We start from the raw sequence: 23,785 nt of genomic DNA, 5'->3' as shown, positions 1-23,785 counted from the left end.
ACAGGACACTAAAGATGAAGTGGCACATCAATGTAGAAATACCAACTTCACCGAGCACAGTAATCTTCCTGTTGATCAGGGCTGGAGCCAGGGGACAGGAAGTGTTGGGAGTAGAAGCGCAGGAAGTACTGGACCAGGGTCGGCAGCCGACATCCTGGGAGGGTCAGTCGGAGGGAGGGCGTGCGTGGGGATTCCTCAGTAAGAATTCCACTTCCCTTTTTATATTTATTTCTGTATTTCAACTTGCGTGTGGTGAAACACTGATGCTCACCATGGCAACTGTAAGTTGTCCTCACAACAGCCTCAATTTCAGAAAAGGAAGCAGATATTTTTTCCCCGTCTCTTTTTCTTATTTTGGTCATGACTGATTGTTTAAACTAATCTTGTCATTATTAAGTGCCTGACAGAAGGAGAAGCACTCAAATTTGCTTCCATGTTCCAAAAACAACTAATCTGCTTCATCTGTGCTCTTTACAGGACTCCGAACACAGTCAAAACGATCACCTCTGACCCGACTCTGCTGCGAAAACTGAACGAATTCATGTAGAGAAATAGTGGCTATAAACAAAAAGCATCACAAGCCTTTGACTACAACCTTAAATCATTACAGAGAGGTTAAGAAACATCCCCAGAAGCGTCAAAACCACAATAACATGAAGCAATTTTCTTTATCAGCGAGAGACGTAGCCAACGTTTTTGTACTCCCTCACACATTTTTGAAGAATGATTCATTACACGCAGCAAGGTTCTTGTTTTGATCTCCCCGCACTCAGAAGGATTTTCTGTGCCAAGGAATAACTCCAGGTTGTCCTAATTATTCACACATGGGACCACACCAGCCTCGCCACACAGTTGCACCCCTGTGTTCGACTTTGAATGGAGGGACATGTGGGACATCAAACTGCTTGTGCACGTTAATCCTGACAGGAATGAAAAAATTTTTTTAAATGCAGCATCCACTCTGAAGATAAGAGTTTAACCACACCCTCCCATTTCAGTGTAAACACACTATACAAGACATACTTATAAGTACTGGTCAACAACTATAAGTCCACCTCTGAAACCTGGTTCATCAGTTTTGAAATGCTGGACCAAACTGACCAGCCAGTCTGTCTCATATGCAATAAAAAATTTTCTAACAATTAATTTCTTAAAAAAAACACAACCCTTTCAGCTCTTCATTGATGTGAGACCACACATGCACCCTGACAGCAGATGTAGTTATACGGGGCATCCCCATATCATTCATTCATTCAGTTACCATTCCTGTGTCAGTGTTTTGAAGTTCATGCTGCAGTTTGCACAAACATTGAACAGAAACACTTGTAAAGTACACAAAGCACCCACTGAACAACCACAAACTGCAACACAAACAAGCCAACTATGAAGCCAAACTTCTTAAACCGATACGGTATGTGAGTCCATACCAAAATAATTACCCACACGCCCATTGGCCAAATTAAAAAGGTGGCCTGTTACCTAATAGCCATCCTGTAACAAAGGGCTTTGCCTTGCAGCAGGCCCAACTCCTTTCATCAGTTCAGCTGCCATATCTTTACTGCCACACCTTCCCCTCCCACCCTCCTGAAGTCTTTCTCATTGTCCTATCATTAAAATAACTCCTATGCAAAAAGTATGGCACCGTGTGCCATAAAGCAGCACGTGAAACGAGTCAAAAACTGTTGCCTAACTGTGCTGCTACTAAGCGTTTCTCTCTCTCTCCCCTCCAGCCACTACCTTTTCTGCATGTGAAGCCATAAAATTCGGATGTGGGCACAGTCAAGAGACAGGCAGGTGACAGACCCGCCAATTACTCAATATATGAGTCACATCTGACACATTGAAGGCAATGGTTAAAGACGCTCAATTTGTGGAACTTTAGCAATGACTAATTTCAGCCCAAGCTGAGCAAATAACCCAAACTTTACAGTTTAATGTAAAGAGGTGTGGAAAACAGCTTTCAGTTGTTTCATTGTTCAACTTCACCAATTTACAGTTTTATAATAAAAAACTTAAAGGTGATCTCAACTGTTACTGACTGTTGATTGACTGATCAATGAAGCAGCTGATCTTTTGCTTCTAGCTGAAAACAGCAACATTTTTAGAGCTACTCCTTTGTGTCCCTAATAACAGAGGAGACACTCTTTAACTGTGGCCTGTATTTTCCGATCATCTGTGGAGGCCCGAGGGTCAGCCCTTCAACCAGACAGCTGCCGAGGGAAAACAGCCACCCTTGCCGAAGTGCCTTTGAGCAAATCAGTGTTAAAAAGTGAATTCCATTGAAATTCCAAGTCCAAAACATTGTCCCATTAACCCGCAAACCAAATGGAATCTGACTGAAAATATAGTCACAATTATGATACAATTAACACAAGAATTGTTTGACTTTAAAAGAAATAAACTGGTCAGGCTAATAGATTCGCCACAATTTGCACAATCACTTCAACGCTGTCTACGTGGTCTAATCACTGTAGTTTCACAGCGGCCTTCAAGTCACACGGAGCATGCGCGAAGAGCTGTAGGAATCCAAACTTTTTTTTTCGTTGCAGACCAACGCCTTGCATTGTGGCACATTCACGCCCGCCACCAGTGAATCAATGACATGAGACTAATAAGACTTTCTAGAGCCCGAGAGGCGAATACGAACAATTCAGTCCGTGTTTAATGATTATAATACATGGGAAATGGCGACAATAGAAAAAGCTAGAACAATAGAGGAGTTGATTGTCTCACTTTTTCCCGGAGCTCCCGTTCACTGTCCAGCTCTCTCTGTAGGACCTGAGCCCGATCTTCTGCGTCGTCGGCCTGCTGCTGCAAACACTGAATCTTTCTCTTCACAGCATCCAGAGAGTTCACACCTGCCATTGTTTACTGTTTCCTTACTTAACTTAAGACTAAACGTAAAAAAATAAAACAGTTATGACTATGTATATGTTGTGCAAAAACGAGGCCACTGATTCCTGCTTATTTGGTCTATTCAGAGTAGTTGAGTAACAGAAAAATAAGACTTTTGTTCGTTGATTTAAAAAAAAAAAAAAAAAAGAAAGAAAGGAAAAACGAGAAAAATAGGCGTGAGTCCGGAGATAAAGTATGAGGAATGTAAAGGAGTCACTCAAGTGCAGCAAAAAGTTATATAACTAGGAAGCGTGAGTGTCCAGGTGTTCCCCGAGTGTTTCTTCTGGATTGTAGGAATGAAAAGTTCATGAGCGGCGCAGAAAGTGGTCCTCGGGAATGTAGGTAGCCGTTTTGGTCCGGACTCAGCTTCAGTTAGAGTTTGAGGAGCATACAGAATAAGCTGCGCGGTGAGAAGAGCGCCAGACTGTGGCGGAGGAGGAGAGTGAGTGATTGGGTCGATGACGCCGAAGAGGGCGGGGCTTGAGAGTGAGTGAGTGTGTGTAAAAAGCTGATCCCTGTGACTGATGTGAGCACTGCTGCGAGACTTTGAAAAGAAAAAGGAGAGCCAGGATGAATTACTTTCAGTCATTGTGAAGGCGCAGTGTCCATTGTTTAGTTGTCTCACACAAACTTGATGTGACAGTTAAATTTCCCCTGAGTTTGTACTGCCTCCAGTGAAGTGTGAATAATTTGAGTATTTCCTCTTTTAAAAACCCCCACACAATTATATTTCATTCTGTCATCGTGGACTACTGGTTAAAGTGCCACTCTGCATATACCATTCTAACTTCATGGTGGAAATCCAAACCTAAGCAGCAGCGATTAATGTGTTTTGGATGGCAACAGGTTATTTAACCTTAAACGACCACGTGGTCACAGAGAAGCTGTTGCTCCATTTCAGAGGGGTCATACAACTGGCCTGCATCAAGCACAGAATACAGCTAAGGAGAATGATTAAAACTAGTGAGGAAGAAACACTTATCAGTGAGGCTCAATGGAAAAAAAAAAGGCTTGTGTTTGCTATGGGGCATAAAGATAGGACAAAGGTCACGTGGTCTGATGAGTCCAGATTTGTCTTCTTCCAGAATGATCAGTGGATCAGGCAGATAAAGTGATGCATCCACATGCATCTACTGTACAAGCCTGTGCTGTGGGGGCAACACTAATGATCCGAGGCAGCTTTACCTGACCGGATCCAGGTTCAGTTAACATGCCCCCCAAAAACTGAGGTCACCTGACTACCTGAATACACTGAATGACCCGGACTTTCTATCAATTGATTTTTTTTCTTCTCTGATGGCACATGCATATTTCAAAATGGCATGCTAGGGTTAGTTGGGCTCAGACTGTGCAAGTATCCTTATTATTCTTGACATGAATATAGAGCAGGGGTAGACAACTCCAGGCCTCGAGTGCTGGTGTCCTGCAGGTTTTAGATATCACCCTGGGTCAGCACACCTGAATCAAATGATTAGTTCGTTACCAGGCCTCTGGAGGACTTCATGAGATTTTGAGGAGGTAATTTAGCAATTTGAATCAGCTGTGTTGAATCAAGGACACATCTAAAACCTGCAGGACACCGGCACTCGAGGCCTGGAGTTGCCTACCCTGATGTAGAGCAAGGGGCAACCTCTAGAGGTGAAGCTAGCAGTAAAGTACCAAAAACGGCAATACCTTAAATTGCCACTTTTTTTTTGTTTGTTTGTTTTTTCCTTTTATGACCCATTTTAATTAACTAAAGTGATGCACAACTAGGCCCATGGTCACACTGAGCAAACATATGCCAGCTAGGTTGCTATACTATCTGCTAAATCCGATCTTACCTAATATGAGGAGGTCTCTGAAATAGACCTCTCGGCCATATTTGAGATGTTGGTGTGTTTTTTCAGCAATTTTAATGCAGTAATCAGACAAATAATATGGCAGTCTACAGATACACGCAGCTAACCCAGGTTGCTACTGTTAGCTGATAACCTATCTCTAGATCTTCTCGTCCATATACGGTCACTTCAAGCTCTAAAAAAAGGGAAAAAATGGTGAGACTTCTCACCAGGTCTGCACAAACCAACGGGTAAGGTCACGATGGCTATATCCATCTTTTATTTACAGCATCTGGTCTCAAGTGACCACTTGTGTAATAGAATGTCATGCCCCTGCTCAATATGACAATAAACACCTAGATTATTTCAGTGGGCAAAGAGCAGAAATTGTGACTGGTGTGCTGGAATTTAAAAGAAGACGTCAGAATAAGTATTCCTTGGTGTGTTGCAGGCCATTTAAACAGCCCAAGATGATTAGTGAACCTCTAATATATTTCTAAATCCTTTTCAAAATTTTCATTATGTCGAATAAGACACCACCGGTGCCCAAAGGAGTACACACACTGTTTTTGCTGAGGACACGTGATTACTTGTATGCTGCTTAAAGAATGTGGCCATATGTGGCCCCGGCACCCTCCAGATGTAGTCAGTTATCTTGGGTTGACACCCACACTAACCAGTAACCTAAGCCACTAAGCCAAAAAGAAAAAAAGGGGGTAGCTAATGTAGGAGTGCAAAAAAGTGCTGCTGGTTCCAAAAACAAGACTCCATGTTCAAATACCGAGCTTTCAGAGCATTAAGAAACATGTCTACAGCCTCATGCAAAAAAATAAGATTTCCCCATCTAATATCAACTCATGGGAGTCTAGTCTTTTTTGTAACATCCTCATGGGTACTGGAGTTAGGGGTGTAACTTCTTTGATAGACAGGCATCCAGACACAGGCATCTCTAGCTGATATCTCTGGTTGGCCTCACATTCACTAACTGCAGTCACTGAGCTCGACCCCTCCACTGTGTTTATGCTGTTGGTGCCATTTGGTGTATTATATTACAGCTTACTTGTGCTTACAGTATTTTATTACTTAGTTACCATTAATTAGCTGATATCTAGATTGTACAGAACAGTTTATGGACAGAAATTGATAGCCAAGCCTTAGCTGATAACTCAGCACTGCCCTTACATTAATGATGTGTATATATATATATCCATCCATCCATCCATCCATCCATCCATTCGCTACCACTGATCCTTTTCAGGGTCGCGGGGGGTGCTGGAGCCAATCCCAGCTGTCATAGGGCGAGAGGCGGGGTACACCATGGACAGGTCGCCAGTCTGTCGCAGGGCTAACACACAAGGACAGACAACCATTCATACTCACATTCACACCTAGTGGCAATTTGGATTTTCCAATTAACCTATCCCCACAAACTGCATGTCTTTGGACGGTGGGAGGAAGCCGGAGTACCCGGAGGGAACCCACGCAGACACGGGGAGAACATGCAAACTCCACACAGAAAGACCCCGGCCTGATGGTGGAATTGAACTCAGGACCTTCTTGCTGTGCGGCAACAGTGCTAACCACCGTGCCACCGTGCTGCCCTATATATATATATATATATGCCCTATATATATATATATATATATATATATATATATATATATATATAATAATAATAATAATATAATAATATAATAAAAATAATATAATATAAAAAATAATATAATAATAATTCCAACTTCTGACCTCTCAGTAAACCCGCAACTCTCTAAATAGAAATGTGTTAGTGTTTGTCTTGAAGCAGAGAGCAAATACAGAATACATGAACCACTTCCCTGCTGACTGATGATGTGCATTGTGTGGGTGTAAATCAAATTTATTCTTCATTTTTCATGTTTCACTGCTTGCCCTGCCTGTGTTTACCCCCCATCGGCTCCTATTCACACGATCAGCCTGGGAGCTTGAATATGTCGGGCGGACGGGCAAGTAGGCCAGCAGATTTCAGCCGAGGCTCATCTCAGATTCAGTCCTGCTGTTCTCAACAAGAAGAACATGTCTCACAGTCAGTCTCATGTGTTGATTGAGCTGCTCTCTCTCTGATTTGGCCCTTGCACCAGAAAAGCTGGAAGCATTGATTTCATTAGACACAGGAGTGTGGGCCTTTCTGTTTGCCTTAGCTACATTCCTCACATACCAGAGCCCCCCCCTGCCTGTTCTCTGCTCTCTCCGCCCGGCTGACCAGCTTTGCCCTAAAACTGCGACTGTTGCTGCTGTGATTGGTGTAATCAATGCCTGTACCAAGACCACATGCGCTAACTTTACTTTTCACTGCACTGTGTTTAAGTACTTAGATCTATAAGGATAGACTCTTCGTCTGGTGGCTTGAGCTAGCAATAAACAGTGATGACCTAAATATCAGCACGTCTGCTCTGGTGCCCTTTTTCATGAATCATAAACGGTTTGCTTGCAGGAGCTGCTGGCTCATTCCTCTGTTTTCCCAGTCGTTTTCAGGTTTCCAATTTTGGTCGGTGTGAATTCAGATGCGTAATGACTTGACTGCTTCCTCTAATAAGTGACATGTGGAGGGGAATTCATGGAAGTGGAGCAGAGCAGACTTCATAATTTGATGTCACTCTGTACTCTGTGGTAAATCTAAAAAAATGCCATAGTGGATATCTATTTTTTAACACAACTCGCACTGCTTGAGTTCTCTTTCCAAACACTATAGGACACCCAAGAGTGATAGCTACAGGTCATGCTCTGGGTTTTCAAGGGGCCCACTTGACCCAGTTTATATGTGAGGCTTCTCAGAACCATCCTGAGTTTATTTAATCACTGCGTGAGGATAAACCAGCATGTCTCAGCCCCTAGGTCTATGTCTATATAGCAGGCACTTCCCTTCTCTTTGTGTTTAGTGCAACATCACATTTCCCTGGGATATCCTCCATGAGACTAAAACAATACCACATCTTAGTGGAAGGTGGGGGAGGTTTGTGCATGACTCTTCTCTCTCTGTGCTCACTTTGCTTCGTAATGCTGTGGTACTGCTTTCCCCTACTTTTTATTAAAATGCCATTTAACTGATAAACAGGTATACTGTAAACAGTATTGTATGTTTGTGATATATGTGATTCCCCCTTCCACCCATACAAACACACAGTAACGGACACAAGCAAGCAAACACACAGCTGTGCTGCATGAATCACCACTGACAGATATACAACCATGTGGTTTGTGGTGATGCCAATCTAAAATATGACCGCCTTTCCCAGATTGCAGCTGATTAGGCTCAGGAGAACTGCCAATTCCAATGTTCTGCTACATTTACTCAATTAACTGTTTCTGTCCACAAACAAGATCCATATAGGATTTCTCAGTGGTGGTTACATTTATTTACATCTTTACATGAGAAAAAGTAAATACTCCAGAGCCAAAAAATGTTGCCATTGCAAGTTTGAGTTTAGTTAAAGGGGAAGTCTGTTTACAGCTTTTGGTCCAGCTGTGTCTCCATCATTTGGCTCTGACTGCAAGACTGCGAGTTTGACAATAAAGTAATTTGGTGGTGTGAAGTTAGAAATAAAAAAAGCTTATCAGACTTCTTTCACCGCCTCCTTAGTCATGCCTGAAGTTTGTGGGTTAAGCTACCTGAAGCTACAGCTAGAGGTTGAAATGCATTGTTGGATATGTAGGCAGTGTGCTTCTTAACGAAGAATTAAAAAAACATAATAGCTTCCAAATGTTCAAATTAGTCAGCTTGGACATGAAATGCTATTAAACCTGCTAAGTCGTTAGAACAAAGTCTGTTTGATGTGGGACTGCACTGATTTCCACTGATGTAAGAACAGCCCAAGTAATAGTGCTGCATTCACAGCGAGTGAGTGGTCGTCTTGTTCCCTGTCTCTTGTAAGTGCAATGCAGTGAGCTTACAAGAGGCAGGTTATTGACTAATTATCTCCCCTTGTGTCCTAGATGTGCCCATAACTTGCACATTCATGTATCAAACTGACTTTTAAATGCTACATAATTTATTTAGTTAAAGTCCAAAAGCATCATAAATACTTAAAATATTTAAAAATCCTTAAAGTACCAAAAGTGAATTTAGGCATATAAACTGTTTTGTGTTGTTTGTTTTAATTTTAGTTATCACCTTTAGTAAATTGTATTAGAACATGTGAAGTGGCACAAAATGAAAAACTCTTATATTTTTTGCATGTTTGTCCCTTTGCTATCATGATTGCAACATCTGCATGCAATTTGTTGTAAATGTCCCTCCTCATGTTTGTGTAACTGTAAATGTCAGAACATATGTCATGATGAGGCTTACAGTGTGTGTGTGTGTGTGTGTGTGTGTGTGTGTGTGTGTGTGTGTGTGTGTGTTTGGGTGAAGGGATTATAGTTTAACCGTGTGCTCATCTTTCAGGAGTGGCTGCACAGGAATGTAACTGTCTCTGAAGTGCTCCAAATCGTTCACCGAGGATCAAAGCAAAGCCACAGCTGGTGCCGGCTTAGAAAGAGTCCAGCTGTGGAAGAATGGTCCCTAGTTTTCAGTAGTGCCACAGTAATGTGTGCATGCCAGAGTCAGATGAAACAAGTATTAACATCCTTTGTTCTTCTTTACGGGATTCAAGGATTCAGTGACTGTAATGGTCATGGTTATTTGGTAGTTTGATTTCTAGTTTAACTTTGAGTAAAGTGTCCTGAAAATGAAGTGACACCGAACCCTCCTGTGTGTGTGCGTGCCGTTCACTCACATCTGCAGCTTTCTTCTCAGACAGTTCCAGTTTCTCCTGAGCATCTTTCAGGCCCTCAGAGAATTTGTCCAGTTCATCTTCCGTCTGCTTCATCTTCTTCTGCAGATCCAGTAACTCCTCCTCCAACTAAAACAAAGGATACTGTTAGTGCTGTTTTTTTCATTTTAACTCAGTTTAGCATGAAAACCTTAGATGAACCTCTATTCTATTCTAGTCTATTCTAGTGTAGTGTAGTCTGGCCTGGTGTTGTATTGGATTGGATTCTATTCTGGTCTGGCCTGGTCCATTCTAGTCTCTGTTTTTTTCTGTTCTTAGATTCGATTTGATTCGATTCAATTCTATTCTAGTATAGTGTGGTCTGGTCTGTTATGTTCTCTTGTGTTCTGTTCTATTCCCTTCTGGTCTGGTCTATTCTAGTCTCTGTTCTGTTTCGGTGATTTGGTATTCTATTCTATTACTTATTCTATTCTGATGGATGTCTGGTGTGGTCCGTTCTTCTTATTCTATTCTTTTCTATTCTATTTCTGGGTGTAGTCTTTTCTATTGTATTCGATGGGTCTGGTGTAGTCGGTTCTTCTATTCTATTATGTATTCTTGTTAGTTTTTTTTTTTTTTTTTTTTCTTTAATCATTGAACCAGTTGCTATTCTGGAGAGCTGGTCATCCGGTTTCTTCTATTTTTTTTTTTTTCTATTCTGATGAGAGAGAGAGGGGGAGAGAAAGAAAGAAAACCAAAGGGGAGAAGAGACGGTGAGAAGGGGGGGGAAGAGAGACAAAAAAAAAAAAAAAAAACTCCTGGGTCACCTGTATGGAGAAAAACAAACAAACAAACAAACAAACAAAAACAAACAGAGGAGACAGCAAACAACAAAGAGCAACATAATAATAGAGAAAACAAAGCACCATCACAATAAACTAGCTAGTCATAGATATCAGTATTTACTAAGTAATAAACGATATTGTGCAGCACGCAAGATAGACAGCGCACAGTGTGCTTTGAGGCAGCAGCCAAGAAAGCTTTAGTCCGCGTCTGTGAATACCCATGTGTGCATACCTGTGTGGATCAGCATGCTTGCATTCCAAAGGTTTCTCCATGTAATGATCTGCTAGGGAGTGTGGGGGGGCCACAGCCCCGTCCTCCAGGGTGTGAAGCGGGTATGGAGGAGATCAAAACTCCAGACATCCAGAGGCCCCCAGAACACAAGAGACCATGGAAGACCAACAGAGGGGCAGCCGCGCCACTGTCCCAGTAAGAGCTGAGGAGAGTCCCAGATGAGGGCTCGCCCAGCAGCCGCGGAGCAGAAGTCAGGGGGAGTTGCAGTGACGCGCCCGTGAGCTCCGCCGGCCCCCAGCTGCGCCTGAGTGACCGAGCCCTAGGCCGAGAGGCCGGGGGCACCCCACCTCCAAAGGGGCCCGAGCGAGCCCCAGGCTCCAGGCCCCGACAAGCGGCCGCCAAGGAGTGAGCCGGTGTGTACCCGGACGCCCACCCCCAGACACAAAGAACCACCAACACACCGACACCTGAGGGAGTCCGCCACCGGCAGGGGAAGTGGTGGTGGGTGGAGATAGGCCTCCAAACCTATCTATTGTATTCTGATGGAGTCTGGTATGGTCGGTTCTTCTATTCTATTCTTTTCTATTCTATTCTATTCTGGTGTAGTCTTTTCTATTCTATTCTATGGTGATGGAGTCTGGTGTGGTCGGTTCTTCTATTCTATTCTTTTCTATTCTATTCTATTCTGATGGAGTCTGGTATGGTCGGTTCTTCTATTCTATTCTTTTCTATTCTATTCTATTCTGGTGTAGTCTTTTCTATTCTATTCTATGGTGATGGAGTCTGGTGTGGTCGGTTCTTCTATTCTATTCTTTTCTATTCTATTCTATGGTGATGGAGTCTGGTGTGGTCGGTTCTTCTATTCTATTCTATTCTATTCTATTCTATTCTGATGGAGTCTGGTGTGGTCGGTTCTTCTATTCTATTCTTTTCTATTCTATTCTGGTGTAGTCTTTTCTATTGTATTCTGATGGAGTCTGGTGTAGTCGGTTCTTCTATTCTATTCTATTGTATTCTGATGGAGTCTGGTATGGTCGGTTCTTCTATTCTATTCTTTTCTATTCTATTCTATTCTGGTGTAGTCTTTTCTATTCTATTCTATGGTGATGGAGTCTGGTGTGGTCGGTTCTTCTATTCTATTCTTTTCTATTCTATTCTATGGTGATGGAGTCTGGTGTGGTCGGTTCTTCTATTCTATTCTATTCTATTCTATGGTGATGGAGTCTTGTGTGGTCGGTTCTTCTATTCTATTCTTTTCTATTCTATTCTATTCTATTCTGGTGTAGTCTTTTCTATTCTATTCTGATGGAGTCTGGTATGGTCGGTTCTTCTATTCTATTCTATTCTATTCTATTCTATTCTATTTGCATTCATCTGAGCACTGAGACCATCATATCTATTCTCACAGATGAATGAACCTTTGCAAAGATATAATGATGAAACTTTTATCGAGTTAACAACTGCTGAGCAAAATGATGGTTGAAAGGAAACCAAGTTAAGCAACTGATAAAGCTGCGGTGGCTAATTTGCAAGCAGAACTGTGTTTATGATGTTTGGAGAACATTTATTTAAATGGCATCACCCTCTCATGACAAGAACTCTGGTATGCGGTCTAATCTCTTTTCTCTTTCTCCCTTTTCTTCTCTCTCTCTCTCTCTCTCTCTCTCAGGGTTAGCTGTTCCCCCTAATCAGTGTTCCCCTCTGAGTCCATGAAGTACATCTGATAACCCTGCTGTGTCCCACACTGCCGATCTCTTCTGGGCTCTAAAAATACAGCTGTTATCAGCGAGAACACACAGACGCCTGGAACCATAAGTTGTGTGTGTGTGTGTGTGCACGCATGCACGTGTGTCTAATCCTCCATTTGTGTGTCTATGCATGTCCATTTGCATGCTTATTAAGGGTCACACAGTCTCCATAATGGCTGTTCTTTTAAATAGGTTCTCTCTATAAAGCGGTTGAGGTGGACTTGTTTTCTTTCCCCAAAGACCAAATCCTGGTCCTGGGTGGTCTCATCACTTGTGTACCGGTGGTGCTGACCAGTTCAAGTGAAGAGAAGTTCAAACTACTGTTTTCCTGCAGATCTCATTTAGTACAGCTTTGTTTAAAGAATAAAAAAGTAACGAGTGGAAACTGAAAGCAACGATTTGCACCTCATTTGATCCAAAGTCAGCAATTTAATAACTTCCAAACTTTCCTGGACCTGTGGTTGGATCATCTGTACTATGAGGCATTCCTCAGAAAAGAAAAAGAAAAAAAAGTTAAACTACTTCCTAAAATATTTCCCAGCAAAGTAAACCAGTAAATTAACTGTGAAGAATGTAGAATAAATAAATGTAAGAACTGTTTACACACCGTGTCCTTGTAGGTATGTCTGGTATGGTTTGAATGTCGTGATTAGTTTAAGAACTGGATAGAAAGAAAAGTCTTCAGAGAAAAGCACATTTACTGGGTGTGGACATTTCTTTTTTCATGAAAAACTGTTTTGAAATAAATTTCGCTTCAGAAGTTGCAACTAATCAGTAAATCTATAAGTAAACTATAAACTTAATCTATACATTTTTGCTTAATATACAGTTCTAGTTGCGTATTTCCAAAATCAGATCAATATCCCTAAAAAATATCTAAAATTTTTTCTATATGCGCTGGAATCCCTTGTGATCCATCTCTTTCTTGCTCTGTCTTTCCCACCTGCTTGCATTTGTCCTCTGCCGCCTTCTTGTCTGTCTCTGCCTGCTCGGCCCGGTCGATGGCATTCTCCTTATCCAGTTTCAGCATTTGCATCTTCTTCTTGATGGCCTCCATGGTGGCTGCTCGGCTGGATTTTCTCCCTCTGAGATGTTCAAACGCACCGTTAAAAGTTTGGGCTCTCGCTGAGATGTAGGAGATTCAGCCTTGCTTGCAGTGCAGGAGAAAGCTCGAGCTGAACAAAGCTGCAGAGAAAGCGAGAAAGCAAGAGAGGCAGAGACAGAAAAGGAGAGACAGATGGAAGGAGACAGAAAGAGCTGTGAACAGAGATGGAGAGTCAAGCCCTATAAGGATGGTTATTTAAACTTCAACAGAACCTGCCTCCAGTCTCCACTCACCACCCCTATTGCCATCCTCCTCCCATGTTTCCCCCTCCCTCCCTACATCCATCACTTTTCTCCATCCTCTCACTCTCTGTCCATTCCTCTCTTCATTCAGCCACTCACCACTCTGCGTCCACTCCATCCTTACTCCCTGGCTATCACTCTCTTAGACACACACTCCACCCTATCAAACCCATCCAAGCTCGCTCTCAGGAATGGTCTGGCTGCTCCGCTCTTCAGCCGTGGACGATCTCCTTATTTGGGTTGCTATGTTTTCACAAAGAGACGGAGATCAGACGCGCAGGTCCTGTTTCCACATTTAACCCCCTGTCAATGGCTACAAGTCCTGCTGGCACACAGCATCTCGCACTCAAAGCCTTAGAGAGTGCGTATATAAGACAAACAGAGATAGACGGGCAAAGTAGAAGGAGACAGGTAGAAAGGAGACTATAGAAAGGAAGTTTCCATGATGTGATCGCTCTATTGTGACTTTTAAGCCATTTAAAGTGAGGGTGTTGGCTTATCCCAATTCATTACTGTGTCAAGAAGACTAAAACAGAATAGAGGCATTGATGTGGTCTGAAAGGAGACATAAAGGAAACTCGTATGGAAGACAGATGCAAAGATACTTTTTTCGGAGATTAGTTTGTGCCACAGTAGTACAGGGTAGTTTGATGATTCAGCCTTCACATGTTGCCTTTGTCAGAGTATCATAAAGCTGTTTTGGTTTTATAACTCTATGATAATTTCCCTGCTGCACTTCTTCAAGTGTGATCATCTGCGTGACGATGGATTACGGCATGCTTTCTGAAACTTGAGCTCTGCATTCTGTGTACCTGATACTTCAGTTTGATGACTGAGGGACGAAATCAGACTGAGAGATTGTGCAAAGAATGGAGACCAGTGTCCACATTCGCCTACACAGAGAGAGAAATATGCAGAAAGATGGATGGCCCTGAAGAGAAAAGACCTGCATGAGTTTGTATTTGCATGGACACATGCGCATATATTACCCAGGACTGGTTGGCTAATGTTAAACTAGTGGTTCAGTAAGACTCGTTACACCAATAAAAGCTTTATTTTCATGTATTCTGTAGATTTGTTTTTAATTATTTTCTTCATATTTGTCTGAACGATCCTGTGGCTGCTTGTAAGTTCGGGTCCTCTTTTGGGGCCTTTACTGTTTCTGTTACATCTGCTCTCTTTTCAGCACTATATGTTTTGTTTTCTAAGTTATAGATCTTCCATAGGCGCTTGGACTGTATCAAAAATCAGATATTTGACAATTTTCTCCAACTTAATAAAGAGAAGGTAGTGCTTGTGCCCTCAACAGATTTGTGGTAATGGAAACTCTAGGTTCTCCTTGACGCTTTTGCAAAATCTTCTATCTGTCATGGCTTAATATTTGAGTCAGCCTTCCCCTTGGAGGCTCATGTTGACTCACTCTTGCTTTTATCACTTTCAAGTTGCCAATGTGAGTTCTTTCGTACCACGCTGTTAATTGGAAATTGTTATTCATGCCTTTATTTCATCAGAATGGACATGAGGGAATGTACAAAGAACTGGAAAGATTTGAGGGACAGATTTGTTTGATTTTAAAGGTGCTCTTTGTAAAATATCACAGCTAGACATCAGCAGATCGCAGACGTTGCAGTCAACTGAATTCTGTTTTATGCCTCCTCTCAATTAAAGTGCAAAATCCTATCTATGGTGGCCACTGTAAGACAAACAACTCTGGCCACCTTTCATCTATAGTGAGTCATTTCCTTGTTCATCTCAGCAGGTTTCCAAGTCTATTTTCTCTGGAGACTTTGTGAAAGGAGTCTGATATGAGCCGATGAGTCTGTGAAGCTCACTTGTTGTTGTGGATATCCTGAGTTTTTCTGTTGCTAAGCTCTGCTGTTTTTGCCACTGTTAGCTGCTAGCCAGCATTAGTGGGTCTTTCTTTGAAGTGGATCTAAGGTTGATCAATAAATCAGTAAATACCAAGCTGCAACTTTCAAGGCAAAAAACAAATTCAAAGTTAAATTTCCTTTCAGTTTAGTTCCATTTTATCTTATCTATATAGCACCAAATCATCCCAAAAGTTGCTTCAGTGTGGTTTATAATGAAAGGTCAAGACTCTAATAATAGAGAGATAAGAATTGCGCTGGGAGACACTTAAAATAAGTGGAGGATCTATCGGTTTTGTGAGGAAAGAAAAGATGAGAGGTAAGCGTGTAGGCTAACTATTAGCCTACACGCTTACCTAGCATAATTTGGTTCCTGCAACTGGTCCGTCGGGTTATTGTCTCCCCAGAAACACTTTTGCTTTTGTAAATCTGTTATTCCTATTTCTGTTTTCGTTTTCATTTTTCCAATTTCCGTTGTGTTTTGTGTGCTTTTGCAGCGTTTTTCTGGTGTTTTCAGTTTCAGTCTGTTTGGCCTCTCAGGGCCACCATACAAAAAGACCAATCTCCAGGGTTAAAAACAGTCCCCATTAGTCACAGTGGTTATGTCAATATTTTATGGATAATTTGTGGTAAAAAAACTTAAAATTTAACTAAACATTAGAGTCTGAACTGAACACCTGAAGCCGGTCCAATTGGCTGGAACTGAACAATGTTGATGTACAGATCCACTCAGAGACAAATTGTACTAGAAGTCTGTGTGACCAACTTGACAAATTCTCATCCAGCAGCTCATCTGTACAGAACAATTTTGTTCATTATAAGTTGTCGCTTAGCATCTGGCAACATTTCAAGGTGACTGCAGCTAAGAAGTGAACACAGCTGGAGCAGTTTAAAGTTGTGTGTTCTCCTGTCTAAAATTAATCTTGTCTAGATTACCTGTCGTGTGCTTCACCTTCATGTCATCTTTTTGTGAAGCGGTCAGTTTGCTTGTATTAGTGAAACAGCAGAGTAGCTTTTCTTGACATTAGTTTAGGTCTCAGGACAAAGACTAAACCAGATTTATGTGAAGCCAGCTGGATTTCAAATCTCTGCTGCATGTTTGCTGTCTTTAAAAAACTGAATTCTGGAGGACAATCATCTATAGAGATTAAATGACTCTCTACAGACATTCTATGTCAGGGTTTTTCAACATATGAGAATATTTTCTCTTAATAAAGAGCCTTTAAATTCATGTCTTAATTACAACAGTTACCAAGATAATCACATAAAACCTGAAAGCACTGACTCTGGACATCTATGCGTGTAAATACAGCAGCAGCAGAAGTTGCTCTGGTTTGAGAAGCAGCAGCTTTAAGTCTCTTACACATACTGTGTGAATGTAGCCCTGCTCCACCCGACTGCTCAGCCAGTAATTCAAGAGTATAATTTAGTGTCTTCAATATTTTCTCCCGATGTTCCAAGTATGCTTTCTCTTTCTGCAGCTTAGCCACAGAAATGCTGTGGAGGGGCCCAGACTAAACATGAAGATATTTTGCAAATGCAAGCAGAGCAGCCAATGAAAGTGAATGTTTTTTATCATTATTTTTGATGGAGAACAGAATACCGGAGAGGATAAAGCAGCCAAAAGGCAGGACTTTCTGCACTGGAGTTCCTAATGCAAAGCTAAACAAAACGGCATCAAAGCTATTGCACAACTGAACCTCCAGTCCCTTCAGCAGAACAAGAGGTACTCTTTGTACATGTGCGTAAGTGAACTCCTGTGGCCTTGGGGTGGAAACAAAGCTCATGACTCTGCTAGACAGGACACCACCTGGACTCTGGTGATACGCACACACAGACACACATGCACAGATGGTGAGGCACATTCCCTTTGTAACTCAGAGTCTGTACGGGCGGAGGCATGTTTCCTGTATGACGACGAGGTTAAATGACGTCAGAAGCCTCCCATCCACCTCTCCTAACCCACTCACACAGACACATACGTGCAGTTATTTCAAAAAATATTCTAATGACTTACATTTTCTTGACTTGTGCTTTAACCATAACCATACTTTTAACCAACCTCAAATATAAACCTGCCCTAAACTGATTATTTACTTTGAGGGGACTTAAAAAAAATTAATGCATGTCCCCATGTATAGATCCCCTCAAGGTGATTAGTACTTACACACTCTTTCTCCACAGGCATTTCAGAAATGTTTGACTCACAGCTAGCCAATCAGAATTAACCTGGCATGTCTCAACTTCTCTTTGCTTTGGGGTAAGTAAACACATTGTTACGGGCACCGATTAAGGTGAAATCGCAGACGCAGCTGCATGTTGTGACCTCATTTCACGTTTTAGTGTTTTACAAATTCTACCTTTGTTCGAACATCTTGAATTCAGAAGCTGCCCAACCCAAATGTCCTGATGAACGTGTTGCAATGAATGGAGTAAGTCTCAGTCAAGTCAATCAGCTTTTAAATTAATCCCAATTATTTCCAACGCCTTTGCAATAATACTTAAGCTCAGTAACTCTGTAATCACAGCACAATGAGTCACTGTGTAATGAAGAATTGTTGTCAGGTCACCTAGAGACTAAACCTGCCACTCAGGTTCAGGTGGTGAGCATAAGCGTGAAAATGACTGCTCATATGTGAAGTGGTGCGATCTGGGAGTGAGGTGACTTTACTTTCTCCGGTTCAGCTCTTCCACTGTGACCTACTACACCAGAGTGTTTGCTCAGTTTTCAGGAATACACTAATATTAGCACTGAAAAAAACTATCCTGGAGTGTGAATACCTCTGAGCTACTGAAAAAGACACAACAGAGACTGTACTTTCTGAGAGTGCTTAGGAAGAACAACATCACACAGAGACTGCTGGTGTCTTTCTACAGAGCCTCCATCAAAAGCATACTAACGTACTGCATAGGCATATGGTACGCTAGCTGCACAGTGGCTCAGAGGAAAGCACTCCAGGGAGTAATCAACGCTGCCCAAAGGACAATCGGCTGCCCTCTCCTCAAACTGAAAGACCTACACAGTTCCCGCTGCCTCAAAAGAGCCCATAACATCATAAAGGACACCTCACACCCTGGACACTCCATGTTCAAACTGCTGCCTTCAGGTAAACGGTATAGAACAACATACACAAGGACTAACAGACTCAAACACAGTTTCTACCCAATTGCAATATCATGTCTCAATGCTACTAAAAGTAGATGACTTTCATTGCCCCTGTTGTCATTTGTGCCCTTGATGTTGGAATGCTTTCAGACATGTTTTGTTGGATGCGCTAACAAATTGACTGAGTGATTGATTGTTTGAGTGATATATCAACTAGGTCGTATGTTGAGTGTCTGTATGGGGCCTTAGGCCTGGATTGCTTGGGTGTATTTACTGTATGAGAATACTGTATCTTATATGTATTTCTATCTTTTATATCCTATTTATTATAGTTTTTAAGTATTTATCTTTCGTGATGTTGCACTGACCGGAGACATCTTTCAATTTCATTGTACTTGTGACAATGACAATAAAGAATATTCATTCAAAAAATATCCTGATATAAACAAGAAACTTGGGTTGGGCTCAAACGAGCTGCCATTATTATGAAATATCGACGATTATGACTGATGATCATTCAAGCAATTACACCATTACCCACTCACTGTCTGTGACTTTTTCATTATGCAACAACTTCCTGTGTATAAAACAAGACAGAACATTCCCGACTAATGAGCCGTATACCTTTCGAGGAAGAACAGGACATGCAAAGGCAGAAAGAGTCACAGACTACGCAGAAAAATTAGAGGCTTAAAAGAAAGTTATGACAAATATATCTAAAATAAATATTAAAGCAATTAAACGGTGGTGTTTGGTGTTTTATTAGAACATTATCAGTACTTCAATCTGTTCAATATTCCCTGAGTAAAGAGAAAAAATCCAGGGAAACATCGTAGAGTTTCCATTGACCAGCTGCAATTTAATGATGCAACCAATAATCCTTACAGTCACCCTCTATGTTTTACAGCTCACAATAATCCTTATATTTCCTTATTGTAGGCCCTGGTGCATTTTCTGTCTAAAACAAGCTAAATTTTGGGCTCTTCCTCCTTTATCACTCTCCCTTTAAGCCTACTTTCTTCTTCACAAGCTTCCTCCCAAGCAGAAGCTGGTGAGTGGGACTTCTGTGCTGATATGACCATATTACACATATCCACTCTCACTGACATGTCTAGAAAAAAAATACTGTAACTGATTGTTAAAGATGAACCCTGAGCTAGCTGCTCTGGATCAACTTTACTTGTGTTTGTTTAGAACATCCATATAAATGACTTCAGGTGAACAGAAAAATCCAACATCCGAGCTTATGACACATATAGAACAAGGTACTTTTTATTAATTCCCATGGGTGCACAATTGTGGATGGAGCCACATGTTAATTTGGCACAGATAACAGGCCACAGACTCTTCGTGAGCTAACGCTCGCGTTTATCCGGGCGTGCAACCGGAACTAGGAGTACAACAGCACGTGACTCCCCCAGCATGTGGCTCCTCCTGGCCTTGAACCAGGGACCTGTCACATATGACGTGAATGTGTTAACCATGCACCACGGAGCCACTTTATATGGCATACAGAAGCCACAAATATATTAGGTGAAGTCACAAATAAAATGTATTTAAAAGTATGAAGTGATGATAGCTAAAGCCCTAAGTAAAACTGACTGAACTGGGATAAACTGAGATACGCTGCAGAAACTGAAACATAATAAAACCACAATAACTCCTGTAGATCATAATCATAAGCGCTGACAAAAAGACAGGAAGTCAGACAGGGGCACAGTAGTAATGACCTCATAGTGATGACACACCAGCTGCTGTGCCAGGAGCACTGCAGTCAGATCTTCAGCACAGGCCTTATAAGGACAATATATTTGACTCATTCTGTGCTGTGTGAATGACTGACAGACTAACTGAAAAGGGGATGACAAGAGTAGTGTTCATTATCACCACACCACACATCTTCCCTCTTCTTAATCCCTCTCATTTATTTCCTGTCTCCTCCCACACTCCAATCCAATTCTTTCCTGCTTCCTTCTCTCTCCTGCTGTCTTTACTTGGTTCCTCTCTCATTTCCCAGCTTTTAACCGTGTTTTCACCTTCTGTTAAGTAGGAAGGTCAGCATGAGTCCTACACAGACACACATGAACACTGTCACATACACACACATCTGGCTGTAGCTGGATCTCACCACTTTGCTGGGAGTGCAAAAATGGAAGGAGGAGTGCTTTAAACAGGCAGGGCCGAGAGAGGATGAGGATGGGCTGGGCCTCCAGCTCCAGAGTTAGAGAGAGGAAACCCCTCCCACAGGAAACCAGCGCTCCACTCCACATGGCCTTTTAAGGTAAAAAACTTCCCAAAACTCTTCTCGCTTGGGAAAAGGGCTAAGATATAGTCATATTTAAAGCTACAGAGAGAGAGAGAGAGCTGCTAAAGGCAGGGAAGAAGACCCAATGAAAAGCAAGCAGAGGAAAATTCATGTGCTTGGAATTTATTGTGTTATTTTTTAAGTAGCACACCTCATTTGTCAAGAGCCGAGTCAGTTTCCTCAAGTGTTGCTAGTTTAAAGTCATATTTTCATAACATTTCACTATCAGGGCTTTTATGACTGAAAGCCTTCATTAGCTCTGGTTGTGATTGTATCTTTATGACCGAGTCTTTGACCTGCTGCATAGTCAACATTCATGTCAATTATCTCGTGTCTGAGTCATATCACGAGGGGAGGGGTGTGGGAAACAGACCCCATGCATTTCTTACACATGGGAAAACTATCTGCAATTTAAAGGAGATACAAACAAAAGATGCGTCCGCAAAGTGAGCCATTATGAGAAATTGGTATTGTCGAGAGACTTGCAAAGAATTCCTAATGTTTCTGTCGGATGTCCTCTTTGTGAGCAGTTACTGGATAACAGCCAGAGAGAAGTTTACTGTCAGCGTGGATGTTTCAAAGTCTTGCACACAAACAACTATTTGGCATTTTGGCCAAAATGCAGTTGTTGTTTTTTAAAATTTCTTTAGCAATGTAAAAGAATAAGGGAGAGCTTTAATATATGATATTTGGAATTTTGTGTGTATCAACATTTTACCTGTTTAACAGACTCACTGTAAGGAACCAACTTCCTTTGGGAGGAAAAAGCAAATTCACATAATTTAGAGTAGAATGAATTTTATTGTAGTTAAACAAGCGCAACAAAATTTAGACTGGCATCCCTCCTATAGCCGTGATGGAGGCCGTACCTCAGGGAAAAAGACATTGCCCAGTCTGTTTGTGTGTACCATTTGCCTAATGGCAAAACAAATGCATGTATAATACTTTGCTTAAGCTTAAGGTTAGAGGCTAATGTTATGTGGTGAGTCTCTAACGGTCTCTGAGTACTTCTGTGTCTTACAGACGGTCTCTTGGATGCACTGCCCTTGCATTTAAACCCCATGGTTTCATTTACTACTTTCACCAGCACACCTTATTGTATGTGTGTGTGCATTTCTATGCACGGCCCTATTTTTGATGGGCGCTGCCTTGTCTTGCCCTATGTTATCTGACTGTTTAACATTGCTCACAGCAAATGTGCAAATAAAGATCGTTGTCTCGAATGCCTGTCTTGCACCAGTTATTCACAGTTTTATCGCCTCATCGCGCTCATTTATCAGAAGACGGGCTGACAGGGAAGTTATATTACCTCCCTGTCAGAGGTGAGATGACACACATTTTGTCATGAATGGCTAACAGTGTGAATGAATGCAGCATGGATCATAAATTCATCTAATTTCACACTTACATTATAATCTCTTATAGTCCTGACTAAATGATCTAATATGATCTCCACCTGCAGGAGCTGCCAGCTTTGCCTGTCTGCAGTTTGGTGCTGGATGGCTGAAAATAGCTCCTGCTGCTGGAAATGAGGTTGATGAGAGCGGTGAGAGTGAACCAAAACAGTAAAAATGTAGGTTGTAAAACCAAGCCCAAAACGATGGCCCATAAACCTCCACAGAGCTGAGGGTATAAAATGAATCTCTGTGGGTTCATTCCAGCAAGAGATCTACACATTAGACATAAGAACCATTGTTCATATAAAAACACTGATTAGAACATCTTTAAGAGTAAATTATTTGCCTCATATACCACAAAATCGCACACATATAACAAACTTCTGCGGCTTTTCCTTCATTATTGTATGTTTAAGCAGCATTTGTACAGACTTTATCCTTCTTAAAGGTATTCTAGGACAAAGTTTTCACCATATAAACAAAGGCGTGTTGCAGAGGTTATCAAGGCTCTCCAGTTAAGAAGCCATACCGGAAAATGCATGACGTTAGCCTGATAGGCTGCAGATAGCTGCCAGCATATCCCAGTTAATTAAAACCTGAAGTGCTGCCACTGCCAGCTCGGTCACAGGAGGTCAAAGGTCACCGTATGAGTGATCGTTAGTCTTCCTGGATTAGAAATGAAACAAGGAGGTGTGGCGAATGCATGAAGACTGTGAGAAAATCACGACTGTAAACACTGCAGCCAAATCTAACAGATGTTACACATTTACTTTTTGAGTCAAGCTCTCTATTTAGACTGTAGCTTTTAGTGTAACTCCTCACTGGATGAACTTCATACTCTGCAGTTCGTCCAGAACGCTGCTGCCTGTGATGGCCAAACCCGTGGCCACACTCTAAAGTCGGTAACTTTTGTATTTTCATTCTTCATTTTGAATATAGTAATACATTTTAGTTTCCAATAACTTTATTGATTGGTTTGGATACATTTGTTCTATTTGTAAGCGCGCACATTTAGTTTACTTATGTATTCATACTACTTCATTTCTTTGCTTTCTGACTAACCTTTGTCTTTTTATTTTCTTACCTGCCATCATCACTGGGAGTTGCTGGACAAAAGATGGTAGCCAGGGTTTGAAACCATTAAATACAAGGGAAGATAATTGGACCACACCACCACTTCCTGCTGAAGGGGGGGAATGTGTGTTTTCTTTACTTTAAAAACAAAGTATTTGTATTTAATTAAATATTTGAGTTTAGGGTTTAATGGGGTTTTTGGTTTTCTTCTTTAGTGTTTAGTTTATTAACAAACTAGATTGTACTGCATCGTTTGTGATTTATGATTGTGTTTTGTTTGTTACTCCTCATGTGTCACAATGGTCTGATCAGCCATTATATATACCCTTGTATGTCATTTCATGTTTAGGTCAATTATGTACGTTTGGGGCAGTCATTTGGTTTGTTAAGGTTGCAGTCTTTGCCTGAGTTCAGTTTTGTT

The 23,785-nt window shown here is 41.5% G+C and overlaps 1 protein-coding gene across 5 annotated transcripts in view; it reads right to left on the bottom strand.

The window, feature by feature from the left end:
* Positions 1-23,390, bottom strand: part of tpm4a (tropomyosin 4a) — a 32,202-nt gene extending 8,812 nt beyond the window's left edge. Inside the window, exons 1-3 of one of the 5 annotated variants that reach the window (XM_026158509.1) lie at positions 23,375-23,390; positions 13,211-13,452; positions 9,467-9,592 (exon numbers count right to left, since the gene is read on the bottom strand). In XM_026158509.1, the coding sequence (XP_026014294.1) occupies positions 9,467-9,592; positions 13,211-13,324 (240 nt within the window). In that variant the 5' untranslated portion in view covers positions 13,325-13,452; positions 23,375-23,390. Of the gene's footprint in view, positions 1-2,733; positions 3,359-9,466; positions 9,593-13,210; positions 13,497-23,374 lie in introns of those variants that run through there. The other 4 variants (XM_026158511.1, XM_026158508.1, XM_026158513.1 and 1 more) reach the window with 4 other exon arrangements.
* Between the last annotated feature and the right edge of the window lie 395 nt (positions 23,391-23,785).

This window comes from Astatotilapia calliptera, chromosome 23, assembly GCF_900246225.1.
Source record: "Astatotilapia calliptera chromosome 23, fAstCal1.2, whole genome shotgun sequence".
Classification (NCBI taxonomy): Eukaryota; Metazoa; Chordata; class Actinopteri; order Cichliformes; family Cichlidae; genus Astatotilapia; species Astatotilapia calliptera.
This window is presented reverse-complemented; position numbering and strand designations above follow the sequence as displayed.